Here is a 23,251-nt window from a genome sequence, read left to right on the forward strand (position 1 = left end):
AATCATGTGTACAAAAACCTACGCATAGCCTTGAGCCCTCAAAGGCCAGAGATGCCTTGACTGAACAAGAGACTCGATTAGTTGAACAAAGAAATAACATGAATCCCCATGTACACTGACGCCCAGGAATATTGAGTGGCTTCCTAAATGCCCAACCACAGAAATAAAGTGCATTTACTGCCATAATATATAACTATTGATTGATTAATTGCTTTGGCCTATTAAAGATGGACATTTTAAATGAAATTATCTGTGCTGGGGGTGGAACAGATCATTAAACTACTCTTCTTCACTTAAGATCGTCCACTGCATGGGGAAATTCAGACGAATACATGTTTTTAGGCAGAGTTAGAAACTGTCCCTGCAATGCATATAAACCCAGTCGATGAACTCAATGCCAGATCTCTGCAATTGATCCGCTTCGATTGATCTCAAAAGACAAGCATATTATCTGCTCTTTAATCCATCGGCGTGATCCAATCCGCCCCAGCACGGCGGTCGACTCATCTCTGTGTCGTGTTTGTGTTCAGTTTATCCAAACGGAGGGACCGGACAGCACGATTGATTGATGTGCAGCTTCGCCAGCCTCTCGTCACCCGCTGGCCTGCCAGCCAGGCCGGCGCTGTAATGAATACAAATCCTGTGCGATGGCAGGCCAGGCGAGGTCGTCCGTCCAAATTACAGTAAAATGTCATATGGAGATTTCTAATCAGGCAAATTGATTCCTAATGCACACTTGGAAGTTTCAACGCGCCCCATAAAACATACTCTGAAGACGAGTAAGAGACACACACACCCCCCTCTGATGTTTGCAATAATTCATAGGGAAGACAAATGCAACTTCAGCTCTGCACACACACAATGAAAAGCACACACAACTCCAGTGTTTTCATGTGTCCCCTCATTTGCTGTCTTGTGCTTCACTGTGAATTCTGATCAGTCCTACATATTTATTATATATACATACAGATGGGTGACAAGTTAAAGGAAAAACCAACATAAAGTGTCTCAGTGAGGTGTTGGGCACCAGGAGACCCAGAACAGCTTCAATGCTCTTGGCACAGATAGTACGAGTCTTTGGACTCTACTGGAGGAATGAACTCCATTCTTCCAAAAGATATTCCCTCCTTTGGGGTAATGATGATGGTGGTGGAGAGCGCTGTCTGACACGTCAGTCCAGAATCTCCCATAGGTGTTCAATTGGGTTGAGATCTGGTGACTGAAGGCCATAGCATATGATTCACATTATTTTCATACTCATCACACCATTCAGTGACCCTCGTGCCCTGTGGATGGGGGCACTGTCATCCTGGAAGAGACCACTCCCATCAGGAGAGAAATGTGTCACCATAGGATAAAGGTGATCACTCAGAATAACTCTGTCATGATTTGCAGTGACCCTTCACTCTAAGGACCCAAACCATGCCAGGAAAATGCCCCCGCAGCATAACAGAGGCTCCGCAACCCCTCACTGTAGGGGTCCGGCAGTCAGGCCTGTCCCGTTCTCTTGGTGTACACCATTTTTATACATGCCACAGCATGATAGACTGTTAATTTCTTAATTGTATCATGCAGTACACCTGTTTGGATGGATCTGCATTCGTTATTTCCTCCACTAATTTATTCAATTTTTTCCTTTAATTTGTCACCGTCTGTACATATACATAGCATCCTTAATTCATAAAGCAGTCACCTTTTCTAAAATAAGTTATCTTGCATAAAAGGCATCAGCCAAGTTAGATTATTGTTCTTATTCATTATTATATAATGTGATTATGAAGCCTTGCGGTCACCCAACAGTTAGTGTATGGTTTATTTGACATGTATGTTCACGGGAAAGCATATGGAAAGGAAAACCCTTCTGTCTGACTCTAGGGAGACACTGAGGCAGGCTGCCACAGAGGAGATGCTGGAGAGAGAGAAGAGGACACTGTTTGGGAACGAGATGGAGAAGGTGGAAGAGGAGGTGATCAGGAACTGCAAATTCATGAGGCGGAAGGTCGACCGGAAAGCCTTACGTCACAAGGTACGCTATAACATTCCTACAGGCAGGTCTTTGTTATCAGAGAGATCAGAGGGCCCTGCCAAGACAAACAAGACAACCAACAGGGAGAGCGGGAATTTAATCATCCAGTGGAGAAGGCCACAGTTATCCGGTGTCACATCTATCACTTTCTCCCGCTAATAAATGGGTCATTTCTTATTAAATCAATCACCAGACATACTCCACATGTGTCTCGTATTTACAGTATAAACATCACTCTTTAATGTAAATGCTGGAAAATGTAATCAACGTCCGAGGTGGTCTAGGGAGAAACAGTGTTTTTTCCTTGATAGATTTCATACTGAATGAAAGAAATTAGAACAGAGCCCAGCTAATCAAACAGCATTGTGGCAATATTGTAATAAGGTGAAAGGTAACGCTTTGAATACACAAATGTGTAGCTATCTTCCAGAGAAAGAAATATCGACTAATCATCCAATACATAGCATGAAAACCTCAATTTAAAAGGTACATTAAAAACATTTCACAAAATATAAATCACCAAATATGGACCCATGAATATGGAGTTAATATTACCGCACAACAATTACACAACAGTGTGGTCAGGATAATACGTTTCTACAACATTATTCCAATGTCACGTTTGTCAAAACCCAAATATAACCAAACTCCATTGATATGAGGGTCAATCGTTAACACAGGAAACCGTGAGATGATGGACAATCAGAGACTACCCCCATTGTTGATGTTTGTATTCTTCTCTCTCCCATGAACGATTTGTAAATGTGCATTGTCCCTACTCAGGCCGAGCAGAAGGCCGCCGTTGAGAAGAAGTTTCTGGAAGACCGGAGAATGCGCCCCCCTGACTTCATCATCCCACTGCGGAGCCACACGGTGTGGGAGCGCATGGAGGTGAAGCTGTCCTGCACGGTCCAGGGATACCCGAAACCAGAAGTCAAGTGGTGAGTCCGTCGCACTGACCAACATGATGATAATACGTTTGTTCTTGTGAGGTTGTGAGCTCTTCTGGAAAGCAAAATGAACGAGTGTCTCCTGAATGTGATTTTAGAACCTGGTTAGGATTGTGGATGGAGGGGTGGGCTTCATTCATTTCAGACTTAATAGGTCTAGATGCTCCTGGAGAGTCTTTAAGGGGATAAATTGAGAACTCGCTCTGTACTGGGATTCGGGAGAGGAAACTCTGTGAAACTGATGGCGCTAAGACCAGTGAGCAACGCCATGTGGGGATGTGTGAGTTAATGAGAGCAGAGTCATTTATTTTATTATCCGGATTTGTCTGCATCTATAAAAACCTCCAAATTGTTAGATTACCCCAAAAAACTAAATTAATATAATAATAATGGCTGAAATGTGTCAGTGCAGTCAAGATGAGTGTTTTTCTGTAAACAAAATAAAATATTACACATAATTAATCTCTGTCCATAAAGGCCTTAGTTGTCAAAAATGAAAAATGGCATAAACTGAAATTATGAAAGACAGGAGAGAATAATAGCCTTATGAGGTTTTTTCATGTGTGTGTGTGTGTGTGTGTGAGTATGTGTCTGTGCGCCTCCTGTTTCTCTGTATATATACACATGGTAACATCCTGGGGGTTACAGCCATGGCGAGACTTGGCCCCTTCTTGGCTTCGGGATCGCTACACTATATATATATATATATATATATATATATATATATATATATATATGTTTATTGCTATGTAATAATCTTGACCTATTCAAATATTGCAGTCTTAGCAAGCTTACCTTTTCCACACGGACTAGTAAACACAATTACTGTGTTCATTTATTATTTACAACCATTGCCATTTGTACATTAACCTCTGTCTGGCTATTTCAGTCCGCAGGGTCTGTGGGTGTGCAGCCTCTTGGCTAATCAAACCTGAAATGCCTATTAATCAAAAACTCAGCTCCTCAAACTTAAAAAATAAAATGACACAAAAAACTCAGCACCATTCTTTCTTACTCCTTTCTAAGTATGACAGGTGTAGAGATACCATCAGGTCCAATTATGATGAAAGAAACATACATATCAATGGACCTTTGCTAAATGTATATTATTGATTCCCACGAGGCTATTACAGGCCGAAAACAAATTATGATTTACATGGAACACTTTCAATTATATATTTTTTCCCCAGTGAGCTTTTCTTGGAGTAATGCATCACTTTAATTTCCTCAGACTCTCTCTCCAATTAAAGAAATAACAGTGATCAGCTGCTGGTATCATCCGATTGATTGGTGGAAGGAATCCGAACACCTTTGGGGTCAGATTGAATGATACAATCCTCACGGCACACAGTAAAGCATGGCCACCGCCGCGCCACAGCTCCTGATTGAGCACAGAGCTGTGGTTGGCAAACACTGCACAAACCGAAGTATCAAATCAGCTTCTTCCTGTGCCCTTAACGATCAATCAACTTGCCCCCCAGCATGTGTGACACTACATATAGTGTTGGAATCTACAGGGCAAACAACAGAGGCACAGCTTTGTAAGGCGGACCTCTGCAGCTTTCATTGTTGACACAGATGCAGTTTCATCAGTGAAAGCTGCAGAAGTTTAGAACTTCAGTTTAGAACTTCAGTTTAGAACTCTGCTCACACCAGCAGCGGGGTCAGATTTGTATCGGGGGCGCAGTTTGTGATTATAATGATGCAAAGCTCCTTTTGGGAATTATTGCATCTACTGGTTCCCTGTGCTAATATAAGGTACAGATTTACTGTGTTCATTAGACCAGAATACAATAAGGGCATCGCGGGGATCCCCAGCTGGGTACAAAGGTGACCCTGAAAAGGCATCAAAACCAATACTGCTCCAATCAATTCTCCATTATGTCACACAGCTGTTTTTTAAAATGTTTTATTTGTGTTTTCCAGTCTCCCCCTCTTGGCAGAATTACCATTAAGTCTAGTTAAAACGGTAAACTGCTCTGAGCAATAACACAACTATGAAGACAAAATGCTCTATTGAAACAATCTCAGCAGTTTCTTCTCACACAGTGCTGGAGAAACCTTATCTAGCTCTTGAAGCATATCCAAGTGTATTACATATTACAACATAACTCTTAAACATGCAAATTAAAGATGGCAATCTATTCTTCTTTCCTTTCCCTAGAAGCCTGTTTTTTTTGGTTGCTGTTCTTGTGAAGGCGAATTTCACTCTCTCTCCCTGTGCTACATTTTGCATTTGCTTGCTTTAAAAAAATAAACACAAATATGAAATTCAGTGAATAACATCTCTTCCTTCAGAAGTTACAGCTGGCTAACCTTTAGCGGCGCTCTTATCATCTTTTGCTTGAGCGGGTTTGAAGGAATCGAATGGGGGAAAATAAATATATATGAAAAATTATTCCCCTGAAAGTTCCATTTGTGAAAGTAATAGGAGAATATCCTTCTCTTTTTTCATCCGCCTCCCCCTTAAATCTGCACTCTCTGTTACAGCAGGAAGGTATAGCCATGATATGTGAAAGGAAAGGTTTGTTTATTTAATTTATTAATTGCTCTATGAAGCCTGACAAGTAGAAAAGATGGATCTCTCTCATATCGGTCAATCAACCATCTGTCGTATCAGCTGATACTTCTGACGTGAGTCGGGGGGTGAGAGGGCTAGCCAGAAACGGCGAGTTTCCTTCACTCCCCAGGTGTGCTCTGAAAATAAGCCACTGCATATCCTTTAAGGTATCAGTCTTTACAGTTTGGACATACAAATTATCCGTTAATACGTAAATAAGTCCCTTGCAATCCGAACACAAACAGTCAAGGATGTTCTCCAATGCATTACTATTCTCATCATAACCCTTGGACCTGGTGAACTGCCTCATCTAACTGCTCTTTCATCCAAGTATCTATATCACCTCACTCTCTCAACGTCTTTAGCCACCACCTCCAAGTCGAAGCGGTCTATCAAACGCCTGACTCTCTGGGGTCTGCAGGGATCGGCGTTTGATGTTATGGACTCGGGAACCACACAGGGTCTGTGAACATCCACTAAGCCTCTCTTCATGTCTGCACCCTGTCAGGTATAAAAATGGAGTTCCTCTAGAAGCCCCCTTCCCTCAGCCCTGGAAGTACAACCTGCAGAGGAAGTTCGGCCTTCACACCTTGGAGATCAGACGGTAAGCTGCCACCGGAAGCCCTGAAACACTGGCCTCTGATGCCCGAGACGGACACTGTGACATGGGGACTCGAACCCTGCCTGATGATCGAGCGGTGCTGGCTTACTTCTCACAGCACAGGGTAGACACGTTTAAATGGCTTGTGCTTGGAGGCGCGTGCCAGAGAACGCACGTTTCAGGAATGCGTTGCCACACAAACACCCCCGCACGGCTGAGAACAACAGAACAGCCTTAGAGTTCATTAAGCGTCTTATTCCAGTCATGAAAGCGTAACTGTAAAGGGTTTATTAGTTTCCTTAGGATTGGAATAACAGATGAAAAGGCTTTGTAGTAAAGTCTTGGCTTACTGGACACTGCCAAAGAAAGAAATGAAACAAAACTGTTCTAAGCACAATCTGCTGTTCTTTGTACGTCTTAACCAATGCACACTCCATTGGTTATCTAACTGTATACGCCTCTTTTTTTAACAAAAGCCGCATGTCTCAGTGTGAGACCTGTTGTTGACAGTCTAGGAGTGTGTATTCAGGGAGATAAATAATGAACCCACTGCCGAGAGTGCAGTTTTGTTGCTGCTTGCATTTTGGCAGTAAACAAACTTATAATAACTATAAACCCAGGGAAGCTGAAAGTCACACAAGACTGTTTTATGTGTTTTACCCACAGTGAGGGGGATTTCATCTGAAATCCTTGTGCCGCTCAGATTGTCTCCTTCCGTTTTCTAAAGCCTAAGGCATCACAAATTCACGTTTGCTGTTATTATTATTATTATTATTATTATTATTATTATTATTATTATTATTATTATTATTATTATTCGAGGTCAATAAAGGTTAAAAACAATCTATAGCACTATTTTCTTCCTAAACTTTGTGTAAATGTCATCTAATTATTTTGTTATATATATAGAAGGGTTCATAGGTAGTATTTTTGTGCTTCCAACTGTGTTACATCAAAAAACACCTCAAGGTTGGTTTACTAACTCATCGCTGGGTATTTATTTTAGTTGTGAACGTCACCAAAATGAACAAAACACAAATCGATAATTCAGTTATTTCGTCTAGATTCATTTTGATTGTTTTTCCAGCCCCCCAAAGAATCCCACCATATATTTTCCCTGTGCTGTGTGACAATAAAATAAATAAACACACCTTTTCTGTTGTGTTTTCGTAGATGTACCACTCAGGATTCGGGGGAATATAAAGTTGTGCTCACAAGTCCTCTGGGACAGTCCTCCTCCTACGCCACTGTATTAGTGAACGGTAAGTTTAACCCTCATTGAAATGCTTTCTCAAGACAATGAAACTGCCCGTTCACCAACACTGGTCTCAAGGGTTTGCAAATGCCTCTAGTTTATCAACGCTTACAGATATGTCTGGTTGTCAAGGGATGTTACAATTTTGCTTTTAAAGATGTGTTGCTTGGTCTTTGTAGCCATTCCAGTACCGTTTAAGATTAAAATATTCCTATTTAACTCTCAGTTTATATAATAGACCAGGCGTTTCTTTGGACCACTTTCAACTGGGTTTAAATGTGAGGCTGTGAAGTGGCTTTTCAAATTAAAATGCAGCCACAAGTAAAACACCGCGAGCCACTTTATAATTGACAGGATTTTGTGGGATTTATTAGCTCAGAGGAATACATCCGCCTCGGCTTAAGTCTGATTATTAATACAATAAGAAGGCCTCCCAATCCAAAATATGCAAATTAAGTGACCCTTTCCAAAGTAATAATAGAAGAGCACTGAAATATACTTATGCACCTTTTAACAATTAGAGGGCCTACCTCAGTAAGAGAGTCTTAGGGATTTTTTTTCTGCACCATGCATATTTCAAAAACACATTTCAATTCCTGTTGTTAAAAATAGGTTAAAGGGAATATTTGATGCGTCTAAGATTAAACAATGCTCTTCTGGTTTAATTCTTTTCAGCATATCAAGGCGCACTTTCTGGATACGATTGCACACGGAGCCCAAGTAAGTACATCCTGTCATATCAAAATTGTGTTTTTTTTCCTCCTCTTCTTTCGTTTTTTGAAGTTTTTGCATGAACAAGCAGGATCGGGGCTTTGAAGGATGTGATTCCTCCAGCTTTGGTTTTCGATACTCTGAGAACCTGAAACGCCATCAAGCACGAAGCAGGTCAGAAACCAAATGAGTGAAAAATTCAACGGGAAGACCCTACTTATATTATTAACTGCGCGGATGCCGTATCATGCCTAATAAATCAAAACTAAAATCAGAACAACCGGAATCTTCACTCTTCTTTGGGCAAATCCTGGAAAAGATATGATTGAGCAATGAGTATTGTGTGACACTATTTATTTACTAAAAGGAATCACTTTATAACATTGTTTTAAAAGAAAGCTGCGACTGGATATAGTGCCATCTAATCAATCTATCACTGCTCGCCTTTATTTATCCAGTTGGGAAAATCAGGAACCTATTCTATCTTGCTACACAATTAGAAGCACTTGACTAATCTACCCACAATAGAAACTCACACAGGTACCCAATGATATACAAGGCTAAAACCTACTGTTAAGATTCGGCAATTACACATGTCATTGTATTGATCTTACAAGTGAAATTTCTTTCAATAGTCAGTCTCCTGCTTTTGATTTCTACTGAATAACATTAGCTGCTGAAGAACGATGTTGTTGAACAAAGAGGGTACAGTAGAGACCACAGAATACAGTGTTGTGTCATTCTTTATGGAGATGAAGAGAATAGCTTTAAAAGCAAGAGAAATGCTATTAATTAAACTGGAAGAAGAATAAATATTTAAGAAAAGAATAAGAAGTCGATCTGATCTTTCAGGACTTTCTGTATATGATCTTTAGCGCATCAAGCTAAACCCACTTCTTAAAAGGGCATAACATTCATATTATTAATATAATAAGATTAATTATTTTGAGCACATGCTGCAAATAGTATTTGTTTTTCATTTGACTGTTGTTTTAGTGCTGCATGTTTCTATATAAAGAATTAAACTTTTGCATCAGCTGCTGAGAACGTGTATAACAAAAAGACCCAGAAGACCACATCAAAGTTGGTAAGATTAAACTAGAAGCGTCTCTTCCTTGGGTCACACCAGCAAAGCTTCAAATATCTCCTTGGACAACAAAACCTCGGCTTCGTAGCCAAACTACATCACAACGTATAGACTCCACTCCCTGCTCCCTCTTCTATTGACTTAAAAGTTCATGACCGTGAGTGAAACCAAAGCAGCTGCGACAGTTTCAGGAATCCTATTACTCAGGATTACATTTTCCCGCAGTACGACTACCTTAGCAGCCGCGTCCTTTGAGGAGCGATGGGAGTCGGTCTCTGCTGCCTTTTTGTGCCGCCATGGAGTCGCCGGTGAGGTGGAAAGTCCTGGCTTTGCATTATGTATCGCCGACAGCATGACACAGGGCCGTGACACCAAACTGCTCTCTCTCAACACACCAAACGAACGCCGGGCCATTTGGAAACTGAATCGCAGGCCGTTGGGAGCAGTCCCCAATCACGCTCGCACTGTTTTTCATCAGAAGCAACTTTGAAAACCCAGCCCTCAGATGGAGGCTGCGGGCCCAGATCTATTCCTCTTTTAATAGCGAAGGGTATTCGAGAACCATACTCCTTGGGGAGTTACAAAAAAGATTACACTACAGACACTTGTGATCTCTTCATCCCCCTTCAAAGTTGGGACAAGTCTATCAGGATAAAAACAAAAAACAAATCAGCTTTAATGACAAATAGTCCTGTATTTCCATCTGCCTATTCACTTGTGTATCCCATCCATGTCACACAGCTGTAAGAGATATTATTATTTTGCACTAACAGGCCACACTATATTGCTTTTCTTACATACGGCATTTTGTTTTTTAAACCTCCTAGTAATTGTTAATCATTCTCTGAGTTGAACATCTTGCGGTCGTCCTCTTATTTATTTATTTATTCCTCATCAAAACCCAGGGTGTCAGTCTCCTCCGCCGTATTTAATATGTTCAGACAAAACACATTCTTTTTATACCTTTATCGAGGTTAAATTACTAACGTCGCTGGGGACACGTGCCAGCGCGTGTTTTAAGAAAGATCCGTGATTGTGTACCTGATGGCTATCTCCGAGCTGAAGGATTGCCTGTCCATTCATTCCGCACAATTGTGAGGGCCTAGATGTAAATGTAAAATCTCAAGGAGTCACGTTTTATAATATCGGGCCTTCCAGTGAACCGATTTAATTAAAACACTGCTTCCTCTAAGACCAGCACAGAGAAACTGCCAATCACCATTACTGAAGCCTCACAGCATTTGATTTCAGTTGTCTAATAGGGATCCCAGTAATAAGCTTATTAAGGATTCCTTAATGCATTTCATTAAAAAATCATGTGCCTTTGAGAGGTCTGGTTTTCATATGGGCCCGCCATGAACACGAGACATTGTCTTCGTCCAAAACCACTGCGCACTCGATGACACTTATTCATCAGCGCTGACAGGACCTGCAGGTTTCCACAAAAATCTAAACACAATCTATTGTATTCTTAGAGGTCAAGACTGCCTTTATCTCCTGCACTTCGAAATGCACTGCTAAGAGTAAACGCTGGAGAAGCAGCGGGCCTAATTAAAGTCAGCAGGGTGAATCAGTGCAGCGAGCTTCTGAATATTGATGCCTGGATTTTAAGATGCAGGATTATGAGATGATTAAGATAATTACCAAGCGTACGTTTACATCATACCGGGCACATAAGTGGACAGCAGTGTTGGGGAGGGTTTCCGTTATGTATCCCATTTTTTTTATCTTTAATAAAACAAAATCTGATACAGGGAATCAAAATCCTCAGGTTTCCTCCTACAACCTAATAGATGTGAATGTTATTGTTAATTTAATTATTTCATGGTCCAGTCCCTTTATTGTTTATATCAACTGGGAAATCACTAAATTGAATTGTAAACTTAAAAAACATAATGAATTCAGTATATCTGAAAGTGTAGTACAAGATGCAGCAACTACAACAAATGATCACTCCTGGGGAGCACCTGATCTACACAACGTCCCTGATTGGCTGGCTCCCTGCATAAAGACAGGAAGCCAGCACACCTTGTTGGTTGATGCTGGTTGGTTGGAGATGGTTGGAGGTTAAAAGACTTAATTTTCGAAAGCATTCCTGTTTCACTGCAAACTTATTTGGCTGTTTGTACTGAGCAGTGAACTTGTTTTGGGTACCTTTTCTTTATATTTAAATTGTACAGGATTCATTTTCATCAGTTTAAGAGGAATCTCCGCATCATTTTTTACGTCTCTGAAAAAACCGATAATTAAAACACATCGTGGAAATATTTCAACTCCTGTCCTTCTCAATAGTCACCCCTACCTTACACTGAGAGGGCAGCTGACTGATGATGGTTAATTACAGCTTTCAAGGCAGGTAGCAATTAACCCCCCAAACATCTTCGCAACATTGTGCAAACGCACAATCCTGTCACTACTAACAAATCTCTGCATCTGTAAACGTAGGCATGACATCGCTGCATTGTTTTTTTTCCAGTTATACGATTCTGGTATTGAGAATATTACAGATACCTCAACAAATAGCCTGTCAGGATTCATGTTACCTTTCACAATTTCACATTTGTTCCTATTCCTTTTCAGCTACCTGGCTCTTTGCCACAGTGTCAAAACCGGCCACATGACCTTCTCTCAGCGAAACCTCACGACATATTTCTTCTTAATGCGGATATATCTTACATCTGACAACACATTACCAGGGTTCTTAAGGGATATTACATATCAATCAAAAAACGGAAAAAACCTTGAGTGAAAAACTGCTTCTCATATCCACTGCTTTTAGGTTTGTTCTGTTCATCTGGCCTCTCAGAGACATGTCTTTGGCTGTGTGGAGTTTGTGTGTGTGGCCATGGCAGGACCATTGATGTTTAAGTTACTCTGATGTTTAAAATTAAGAAAAGGAAGAAAGAAGTGAAGATTGGTCAAAAGTTATCAGGGGGAATAATTTGAGAAGTTTAAAGATATCCGCATTTGCTTGTGAGCTGCTCGAATCTTTTTCCATTCATTAAAAAAAAAAAGTTTATTTGTAAAGTACTTTTCTTTTCTTAGTTGTATTTCAGAAAGCTGACCCCAATCTTCGCTGCCAACGTGTGCCCACTGATATATTTATTTATATATCCTGACTCCATTTCGCTCGAAAGAGACCATTCCCCGATGTTGCAAGATTCTTTGCTCTTCCTTCTCAGGAGAGCGTGCGCCGGAATCCAAACAGCGGAGTTATGTATGTAAAATGAAGCAATCTGACCTTTACAGAAATAATTTAAATAAAATATTTAGTTAGAACTGTTGCGAGTGAGGGTGAGAGCCGTGGGAAGCGAAGCGTGCGTTACTTAGCCGAGCCGCTCGCCACTTCCTCCGCGGGGTCAGGGGAGTTGCGCACACGGGCGGGAGGGGCTCTTGAGAGGCCTTGTAATTTCATTAATCGCGCTGTGCATATCATTGAGCAGGGAAACATGCTGCCACATAAAAAGGTGGCTTACATAAGGCAAGGCAAAGTTAAAGGAGAGTCTTTCGTGTTCAGATTTAACCAGTTGCTGTGCTCCTCACACAATGGAGCTTAGCCAGAGTGTGCCATGAAGCAAACGCCAATACTGGGGTTCGTGAAAGACTCATCTGGTAAAAAAGACCTCCACCCCAGGTCACTCCGGAGTCCAGGTCAGATGCTACCAGAAGAAGAGGTCAAATCTGGTTGAGAGTGGCAGTGTCCTCCATACTGATCATCGCGCTGCGTTAAGTTGTGCTAAGTTTCATTCTTCTATTTAAGCTGTGTTGAGAGGTACCTTAGCTTCATATTCATCACACGCTTTGAACATCTCGGATGTCCACACCTAAAGCAAATGACAAAACTACAATGACATTTGCTGATAACACAAAGCTAAAGAAACAAGATTTTGACCCACACCTATTTTAAACCCAAAAGCTGAATTTTGATTTCAGATGGGATTTTTATCTTACATAAGTAAGGAATAAACATATGGAAAGAACCGTAGTGTAGTTATTCTGAGGACACCCAAGATGCTGGAAGTCAGCTCTGGAGTATGTCATAGCCAGCTGTGACTGGGATGACCCATCTGCCAAGGTAGACAGGGATCAGCCAAACTCTCCCCATCCACTCCTGCAACTGTAATGCCGGGAGCTTGCCAGGCACTTGTGAGGCCTTGGCGTTAGCAGGGACTACCCTACACAGCGGTGCCTTATCTGCTGGCACTATGATCTCGCATTCTCTCACAGTGTAGGGTTTAAAGACCCTCCTGTTCAGCCCTTCATTCTCCTCCCCAGCTCCGGCCTTGGTGAAGGAAGCCGACTTCCAGACAACCTTCCCGCCATCCTTCGCCAAAGAAGGGGAATCGCTCTCCTTATGCTGCCTCTTTTCTTCAACCTTGCTCCCATACCAGCAAGGGGTCATCTGGCTCAAAGACGGTCAGTTCACTAACGGTCGGTTACTACCATCACAAGTCACTGTTAACGTGAGAAAACTCCCAAAGTCACCAAACTGTCTGTGTTACACCACAAAAGCACTTTATAACTTCAATACTGCTTTATTCTAATTATTCTTATTGTATTGGGACTCAGTAGCAGTTGGACCCAAGCCTGTACACAAATAACTGGGGTTTGATTTCTGCCCTACAGGGCTTCCAGTGACTGAATCCAAAGGAGTGGAAATCCTGAACACCTCCCTCTCATCCACACTGTCCGTGAACAAGGTGTACAAGGAGCACGAGGGAGTCTATACCGTCCGTCTGCCCAGTATGACTGGAGCCAAGGAGCACAGCGCATACGTCTACGTGAAAGGTGGGGGAGAGCAAAGGGCAGGATAGCAAAAGAGAAATCCTGGACAGGTGTGGAGAGGTACAGAGGTACAAACTTGGTGGTACAGTGGTGATCTTTCCCTGAGGTAAAGCGGGGGTGTCTTTTACCTATGTACAACTGAGATAGCTAGCGTTAACCTACATTGAAATCAGGTCACATTCAAGAGACAATGAACACTTTTGAACACAGCACAATGAACACCCCAGAGTCTCACACCCTTTTTGCACTTGTGCTATAAGATATGGTTGGAGCTGTAGACACAAATATCATTACCTTTTGTCCTAACGCTGTTCAGAGAGCTGGAATATTTACTAATTACCCCCTAGGGTGAGCCAGGTTTCTGTAAACGTCAAATAGACATCATTGACGAACTAGTATAGTTTTAGATGTAATATGTTTTGGCAAGTAACAGTGGTGCAAAAGAACGATGTCAGTTGAGTCTGTGGCCCTAGAGATACAATCACAATGATGCCACAAGACAGGGTGATGTTTAGCACTAAATCAGGCACACACAGAGCTAACAGAAGCATGCAGACACATCTGCACACTGCTTTACCCCTGAATGTTCCCATCTAATCCATCAATATGAAGACTCTCACCTTCACAGAAGCTCTAACAGTTTTTCTGGACCGTATCCTTTGGAACTGGTCCACAGAAGACTCGGTGCGGTCCCTCGCGGGTCAAGAACACAACACACTTCCTAGCATTTCAACGAGGCATGCCGGTTTCCATCTAGGCTCGACTGCAGCCCAGTCCTGCTGAATCTTTCATGAGCCCTGATTTCCCAAGACGGGAAAATGTTAGCAAGAATTACATCTCAATGTTGGTAATAGTGCTGTTATTTACTTCTCCACCTCTTTGACAAAAATAAAACCCTTGCCGCGAAAGATGTGCTAAGGAGACGTTTAAGAATCAAACTTGGCTTGGCTTATTTTATTTGTACCTGCACTCTACTTTACTTGTTAGAGTAGTACAATTTGGCATGCTGAATCTCGGAAGAGGGCTGGAGTCTGAACAGAATGAAATGCCAGCACACACTCGCTTGGATGTCTGGGGCCATATGGCAAACCTTTGATACAATTCATCTCGGTGACAAGGAACTCCTGAAACGATGCGGCCCGCTCCTGCCAAAAAGCTCTCCTGGTTATTACGGGCAGGCGGGGAGCCGCCCCTCTCTCGTGGCTAAAACGTGTCTCCTCGTTAACAGACGCCTCGGCAGCTGTGCCAGGGGCGCCCGGGGCCCCTCTGGACGTGCGGTGCAGTGACGTGCAGAAGGATTATGTCTTTGTCACCTGGAAGCCGCCCAGCGCAGATGGCAGCAGTGCTGTGCTGGGCTACTACGTCGACAGGTAGGGAAGCGGCCAGCTTTGAGGCCCAGGCTTCTCCATCACCCGCTTCAGTACTTCTGCTCTCTCATTATCCACAGAATATACAGCAAATCACCAAAAATGGGCGGACTGAAAGTGTTTTAACATGTTCGTCTGGATATATACATTAATATACCAGACATCAGATAAGACTCCTGTTGAAAAGTGATGACACAATGGGGCGATTTAACTGATTTCCAGTCTATACATATATATATATATATATATATATATATATATATATATATGGAAGAAAAGTTGAGGCAATCGGATTACAGGTACAGGAAGTAAAAGTAATGTATCACACCTGCTTTTACATTAATTCCTGAATACATTCCTGTGTGTGTGTGCGTGTGTGTATGCGTGTGTGTGTGTTTGTGCGCACATGATTTTTCACACTTGACTTGAATACAATTATACAGAATTCCCCTTGGTACTTATACAAGACATAAATGTGAAAACCTTACTTACATGAAGTAGATACTGATAAAACTATGACTTCATCGAGCAGAAGAGTGTCCTCGGATACTTAAAAAGTACATTAAATATTGTTGGTTATTTCTTGCCACACCTGAGGACCAGATCAAAACCTCCCTTTGCTTCCCCTCTGACAGAGAAACTGATTATCGTACCCCTGGACACAATTCAAAAGCAGTTGGGTTCCATCACGGCACAGGTGTCTCTCCGAGTGTGCGTCTCATCCTGCAGCAGAGCTCTGCCAAGTCAGGCAGGAGAGGAAGCGCAGAGCAGCCGTCCATCTGCTGTGGATCTGATGGTCCGAGCAGATGGAGCTGACCGGCACCGCGGCGCCGCGCCCCACCTCGCCAGCAGCTCAGACGGTGGAGGTGGATAGTAGTTCTGCATGTACAATTAGCTGAAAGACGCATCATTCGATTTCCCGCCATTGCCAGTCGATGTTCAGCAAGAGGTTCTCAGATATCTGAAATGCAATCAAAGTTGACTTCAGCTATGATTCCAAATCTACTGGATTAAGCAGGAATTGGGGAAATAATTGAGAGGGAAATGCAAAATCCCAGCACAGACAGACACACAGGAAATTACAGATATGTGAAATAAAACTGCCAGTCCCATTCAAGAGGATATGTCACAACATTTCAGATTTCAGCATGAATCCTAAACTCTGTAGGCAACTATGAGCTCATGGTACCATGGTACCAACATCATGGTATGAAATCCACTTGAACACCTCGAGGACTTCACAGCAAACCTCGAACAAACTTTTCTACATTATGGTACACCAGCCAGCACAAGCTTCACCGAGTTCCCTGGTGTCTTTCAAAAGCTGCACTGTATGACAGGGGACACACATCGCATCCGTACAACAGCTTCCTTATGATGCATTTACAAAAGTAGCATCTCCAGTCCCTCCACTGAAATGCTTCATCTCACCTCAACTCCACGCAGATTCAGCCATTGGAGAGAAGTTGTTGTTGGGCGACTCTGAGGGACTCTGTACAGAGATGGTGTGATATCTGCTTGGAGCGTTGCCAGAGGTAAAAACAGGCAGAAAATGTCAGATAAAACCTTCATAAAGAAGAATCTGATAAGTGCGGGGAAAGTCTATACAGCTGGCAGATTGTCTGACCTGTTGCCTGGCAACATAGCAACACGCTTAGAAACCATGTATTTTCAGCCAAGAGAGGTAATAGCTATCGTTGCCAATGTCAAACCAGGTAAAATCCGACCAGAGGACAGAGTGTGTTCCCAGTAGCCGCCTGTCAGGGAGAAATATTTATTTATTTGCTGAGTCACTTCTATTATACAAGCTGAAACCGTACAGAACCGTCCATTCTTACGGTGAGATAGCAAACCTCCTCCAGCTGCCCGCAAAATGCTTTTTAATGACTATTTCAGTGCAACGTTTTTTAACGGACCCCAGCGTTCGTGGTCAGGATAAGAAACACGCACATGCAGGCATGCTGAAGAATTCGTGAAAGACCTTATGGCTACTCCAGCAAAAAGGAAAGAGTTCAATATAATTTGAAACTGCTTGGTTTGCTCAATTGTCAACTTCAGAAAGAGTCTGTGATCTCGGGCGCACTTTTGATTAAACCGCTAATGTACCGGGAGCCTCTCGGAGAATGGAGGCCACAGCGAAAATGAAATACAGATACAGCTGCATATTGCCAAATCAATAAATACACCCAATAGATGACATCACTTTTTGCAGAACCCATATAACTACATTGGTAAAATCTGATCTGAAAAATAACTAAAACCCAATGGATTTTCCATGCATGATTGGTGGGAAGTAATTTTTCATATCCTGCAGAGGAAACAAATGGGAGGAGAGAGAAAAATAACAGAGAAACAATTGCTTCTCAAAAAAGGAAAACTCTCTGTAGCAAAACTATTCACTTCTGCATAGATCTCAGTGCATAGATCCTTGCCTTAGGCTACAAGCTACAAAAATTGCAATTAGCTGCTTTATTTTTATTTTCGCTCACCTTGTCTACTCTAATTCCTGCCCTGCAGCAAATCCCAGAGGGGCTACAGTGATATAAACTCGGTCTTATCAGGGATTTGTTACCCCATAACCTCATAACCCCTCCCACCCCTGCAGGATGGAATGCACTCATCAATCAGAGTAAAGCATTAATTAGCCCCAAGAAGCAGTGACCGTTCCAAAAGGCAGAGTCTTTTATAAAGTATATGATGATGATAATAATAATGTAATAATAATAATACTCTTCCTCATTTTTGTCTATAGTTCACAGCTATGAAAACAGCCTAAGAACAGGTTGTGGTAAAGCCAAGTGCACTTGCTAGACACAATAAGGTGATATTGTGCGTCACTGTTTTTGCACTTCATCTCACCGAGAGCCATCCATGACTCCAGCCATAGCCCATGGGAGAGTATGGAAATCAATACCCGCCTCTGGTCAAGCACGGCAGATGCAGTCTCTGTGTTTCCCTGACAGTCTGGAGACGGTGAGCTATGGGAGAGGATGGCACCAGACAGCGGAGAACAAGCCAGTGATGTGAGAGGTGCCGGTCTTGGAGGTCCCTGCCAAACTATCCTTCTTATCTTTACCTCAAAGGCAGCGATATCTTGTGCTACATAACTGGAACTACTGTCCATGGAGCAAAGGAGGATGAGCCGATATACAGCAGCGGGGCATTCCTCCGCTGAAAGTGCATAACGAAAACACCTGATGTAAAAGCCGGAGTGATTCATGAGCTGTGCATGTAATCCAACTGCCACTTAATTTAATATACCGCTTTACCTAAGGTAGAGCAATGCCACAAACATATACAGCACCGGCCTGCAAACCTGGCCCTAGAGCATCAATCCATGAACGGTCATCAATCAGACATGGCTTAGAGAGACAAACGATTGATTCCACAAGGCTGTAACGGAGAGCTCGGCAACTCGACAAAGTAATACAAAAGCAACAGTGATAACGGCCGGCGCATCTCTGCGTTTGTCTCCAGGTGTGACATTGGCACGGGGGAGTGGGTGCAGTGCAATGAAACCCCTCAGCGGCTGTGCCACTACCCAGTCCAGGGCCTGCAGGAGAACCGGATCTACCAGTTCAGGGTGCGAGCGGTGAACAGGTCCGGAGTGGGCCGCCCCTCCAAGAGCAGCGCCGCCGTGACCACGTGCGACCCGGCCAAGGCCAGCAGGGTCATGGGTGAGGTCTCCCATCTACACGCCGCGCTACACTCGCTGTAACGCAAATTCCCCCGAAACCAGGCCCCAAGTTTCCAACCTGTCCCCTAAAAAAAACTCTTCAAGAGAATCCAAGGCTCATGAAATCCCTGAAAGCTTTCCTTCATCTAAAGCTGCTCTATAAGCACAGGAAATTACTGTGGACTAAGTATTAACCCCATCTAGAAGGACAGTCTGCAACACAAAATGATTAAGGCCCACGCATGGCAGAATACACTCTGTAAATTATAAATCTATTTTCTACATCTAGCCATCTGTGGCTTGATAAAGATTTTTATAAATGAAATATGAGTCAGACGATGTCTTATAAAGCAGTGAGTCATTGTGCAAAAGTTACTTAATTCCAGAGGAACGGATACATTTGTAGTCAATAGTATTCTTTTGAAACCATGTTTTTCTGTGTTTTCAATTAGCTTAATATATATTCTTCATTAAAGTACATTTATTGGTGATTTATATATTATTACATAATCCACTAATAATATTCATATTGATATTTTCTCGTGTACAATTTTCTCTTACAGTGGTCAAGGTAGACACGGGAAAGGAGATCATTATTACTAAAGACCAACTCGAAGGTAATGATTTTCTTAATTGGATTTACTAATTGCATTCAGAGAGTATTTGAAATTGTATTACTGTGTATGCTAAGGCTCTTATAATTATTCCATTATTAGTAACCTCAAGTTAGCGACAGCTGAAAGGTAGGCACCCAACACCGATTATTAGAAAAAGTCAATAATCCTTGCCTGTAAAACAATAATTCAATGGTGAAACACAAATTGAGCATCACTTCAGTTCTGTTCATTAGTCAGGTTCAGGACACAGTCGAGAAATTTTAAATCGAGAAAACAGCTCCTCCCCCGTTACGTATGAAATTGTCCTCGGAAAGAAACCGATCATCTTTTGAAATTAAAGTCTGGTCTCTCATTGATTGTAAATAAGGCCCACTGAGGGACAGGAGGCTCCGTTGGCCTATCCTCACACCCTGAACATCCAGTCTAAAGCAGCAGCGGTCTGCTCTCTCTCCGTTGCAGGTGAGGTTCGTGTTCCTCTGCCGCCCACGGACGTCTGTGCCAGCATGGTCACCGACAGCTACATCACGCTGAGCTGGACTGAGCCGGACCCCAGAGGGAGGGAGCCGCTCAACTACTATGTGGAAAAGGTCAAGCCAACCGTGGAAACATACCTCCCTCTTGGAAAATACTTCCTTAATGCCCCATCATTCCCAGCAGGCATACACTGGTTCCCATCTACTGACCACAATAGAAAGCAGGAAGAGCTTTGACAGCCTCCATTGGCGCTGTCTTAAGAACATAAAGTGTCCAAACCAGAGGAGGCCATTCGCCCCATCGTGCTCGTTTGGTGGTCCAAGGATCCTATCCAGTCTGTTTTTAAATGTTCCCAAATTGTGTCTTCAGCCACATCGCTGGGGAGTTTGTTCAGATTGTGACGCCTCTCTGTGTGAAGAAGTGTCTCCTGTTTTCTGTCTTGAATGCCTTGAAGTCCAATTTCCATTTGTATCCCCGGGTGCGTGTGTCCCTGCTGATCTGGAAAAGCTCCTCTGGTTTGATGTGGTCGATGCCTTTCATGATTTTGAGCATAAGTTTTCGTGTGTTATTATGCATGTTCAACCTCCTACTTAGGCCAAATGACAACTGACAAGGAAACGTGGGTAATTACATCACAGAGTTTATTATAACTGTATGTGTACAGTGTAATCACAGTGAAGATACATAGTGTTCATGGGCAGTTATTATGAAGTGTTTATTAAGAAGCACAACCCTGTCCGCTTACTTAGCAAACTTTGACCCTCTCAGGTTTGTGAAAGAACACATTGTATTTACCTTTGTGTTGCACTGCTTCACAGTAATCTACTAAGTGTTTTGTTTATTCTTTCCCAGCAGCTTGAACTGAATTTTTAAGTGCTGCAAAAAGAAAAAAAAAACCTACTGAACTAGTTTTTCTTGTCCTGTTTAGTCAATAGCAGGCAGCAACAGCTGGCAGATGGCCAACTTGGATACGTCTGTTAATTCCCTGAGATTCCCAGAGTTCGCCCTCCAGAAGGGAAAGTCCTACGTCTTCCGCGTCCGCTCCGTGAATAAGTATGGAGTGAGCGACCCATCGGAGCCCAGCGAACCCGTCTCTCTGAGAGAGAAAATTGGTAACTATCGCATTGTTCCCGGAAAAAAGATGTTGATTTTAAGTAAAGATCATTGGCATTTGCATTTCCTAAGTATTTGCATCATTTCCTTTGTTCAGCAGCAAAACAATAAATTAAGCAAACGTGTGACATGTAATTGGCCTGGACTCAAATTGGTCCAACGGCATCATTGGAAAAACAAAATCAACTTAGAAAAGTTGATTACAAGGATGTGGGGGAATAAAACGAATTTGGGAATTCAGAAATAAAAAAATGTTTAGTACATTTTAATTAAAAAGGACTCGACTCATTAGAAAATCTCAAAGGTGTAAATGTAGATATTACTTTTCTCCCTCCGATCTTGATTAACGAAGACACATAAATGGCAACGTACGCAAAAGATCCCAGTCCCCTCAAGTGTGCACCCAACGCACGTCTGTTGATCTAATATATAAACTGGGCTGACAGTTTGCTTCCAGCTGTGACGAACCTATTAGAAATAAACATTTGCCAAAAAACAGAGTTCAAATGGGAAATTACAGCAGATAATGAAAGTCACTGTACTTGCCTCAAGTATCCCACGCTTGGGAACGAACACACACACACACACATACACACACATTTTTAATTGTGATTTGTATCAGAAATGGGTTTAGATACAATTGTCTGTCACAGCAGGTAGTCAGGTGCACATTCATTTCCCCTTTTCCCATCCTGATGAGTAATGCTAAGCTTTCAAGTCCAATTAAATCACTTGCAAGATGGCACCTCATATTAGAACATAAGAAAGTGTACATATGAGAGGCCATTCGTCCCATCATGCTCATTTGGTGGCCAGATTTGTTCCAGATTGTGACGCCTCTCTTTGTGAAGAAGTGTCTCCTGTTTTCCGTCTTGAATGCCTTGAAGCCCAGTTTCCATTTGTGTCCCCGGGTCCGTTTGTCCATATTGGTGCCGTGGCCGAGCCCTCGATGCTTTCTGTCTGTGTGATTTCAAAGTGCCCGCTACAATATGAACACCCTAGCAATCGCTCAATTCTGAATTCACATTTCTATAGGGTACCAAAAAAAAACAACCAAAGAGACAAGATGGGGACACACGGACCTGTGCTACACTATGATACAAGTTAAGAAACCCACGTATTGAAATATAAAACACCGTGCTCTCCTTCGCAGCACCGCCGCCCCCTCCTCACGGTGTCCTGGCCAGCCGAGACACTAACACTTCGGTGGTGCTGCAGTGGGAGCTACCAAAACAGGCCCAGGAAGTCATTGGCTACTACATCTACAGCTGTGAGGTTGGGACTGACAACTGGGTCACAGTGAACAACAAGCCGGCCACCGGCACCAGGTAAAACCAAGAACGCCCTCTGAAGAGCCACGAAACCTGCTTCACATCGACTCTCTCATTTCCTGGTGGTTCTGCTATAGATCTCCAATGCACATCCTTTGCGCTGCCATTTACTTTGCAATGTTTTAATAAACAATATACAGTGGCGATAGGAAGTATTCACCCCCTCGGACTTGTTCATGATCAGAATCATACAAAGTTATAGAAGATCACTTATTTTTGTATTAAACAATGCCACGTGGCTCAATTTAGTATCTTGGCGAGGATAGTATTTCTTCCTTTCAAGTTTGGAGGATTTGGATGAACCTCACTTTGTTTTTGAAGTCAACATAATCAAGACATTGTACAGAATCCTGATCCGAGACACTCCCGCCTGTGGAATATTTATCTGTCTGTCTCCGTCTCTCTCCCTCTCTCTCTCTCTCTCCCTCTCTCTCCCTCTCCCCCCCCCGCAGGTTTACAGTTCATGGCCTGACGCCTAATAAGAAGTATGTGTTCAGGGTGAAATCGGTGAGCGCAGCAGGCGTCAGCGACTACTCTGAGGAGTCGACACCCCTGACCGTCAAAGCAGCGATCTGTAAGTGATCACCACGTCTTACTGCAGTCGGGTTTTCCGAATAGTCCTCCGATTTCGAAAGGGACAAGGAATTAGTTTGAGAGTTCACACCAATTGTATAGTTCCCTCGGGAAAACCCAACAAT

The 23,251-nt window shown here is 42.6% G+C and overlaps 1 protein-coding gene across 1 annotated transcript in view; it reads left to right on the forward strand.

Moving 5' to 3' along the window:
- The window catches only part of myom3 (myomesin 3), a 53,811-nt gene that overhangs the window by 11,726 nt on the left and 18,834 nt on the right, over positions 1-23,251 (forward strand). The window contains exons 4-17 of the mRNA XM_066717536.1: positions 1,876-2,026; positions 2,810-2,967; positions 6,045-6,140; positions 7,311-7,399; positions 8,068-8,112; positions 13,466-13,606; positions 13,817-13,978; positions 15,204-15,345; positions 18,820-19,019; positions 19,582-19,635; positions 20,095-20,222; positions 21,038-21,221; positions 22,376-22,550; positions 23,006-23,127. Coding sequence (XP_066573633.1) covers positions 1,876-2,026; positions 2,810-2,967; positions 6,045-6,140; positions 7,311-7,399; positions 8,068-8,112; positions 13,466-13,606; positions 13,817-13,978; positions 15,204-15,345; positions 18,820-19,019; positions 19,582-19,635; positions 20,095-20,222; positions 21,038-21,221; positions 22,376-22,550; positions 23,006-23,127 — 1,847 coding nt within the window. The remainder of the gene's footprint in view (positions 1-1,875; positions 2,027-2,809; positions 2,968-6,044; positions 6,141-7,310; positions 7,400-8,067; positions 8,113-13,465; positions 13,607-13,816; positions 13,979-15,203; positions 15,346-18,819; positions 19,020-19,581; positions 19,636-20,094; positions 20,223-21,037; positions 21,222-22,375; positions 22,551-23,005; positions 23,128-23,251) is intronic.

This window comes from Amia ocellicauda, chromosome 11 (genome assembly GCF_036373705.1).
Source record: "Amia ocellicauda isolate fAmiCal2 chromosome 11, fAmiCal2.hap1, whole genome shotgun sequence".
Lineage (NCBI taxonomy): Eukaryota > Metazoa > Chordata > Actinopteri > Amiiformes > Amiidae > Amia > Amia ocellicauda.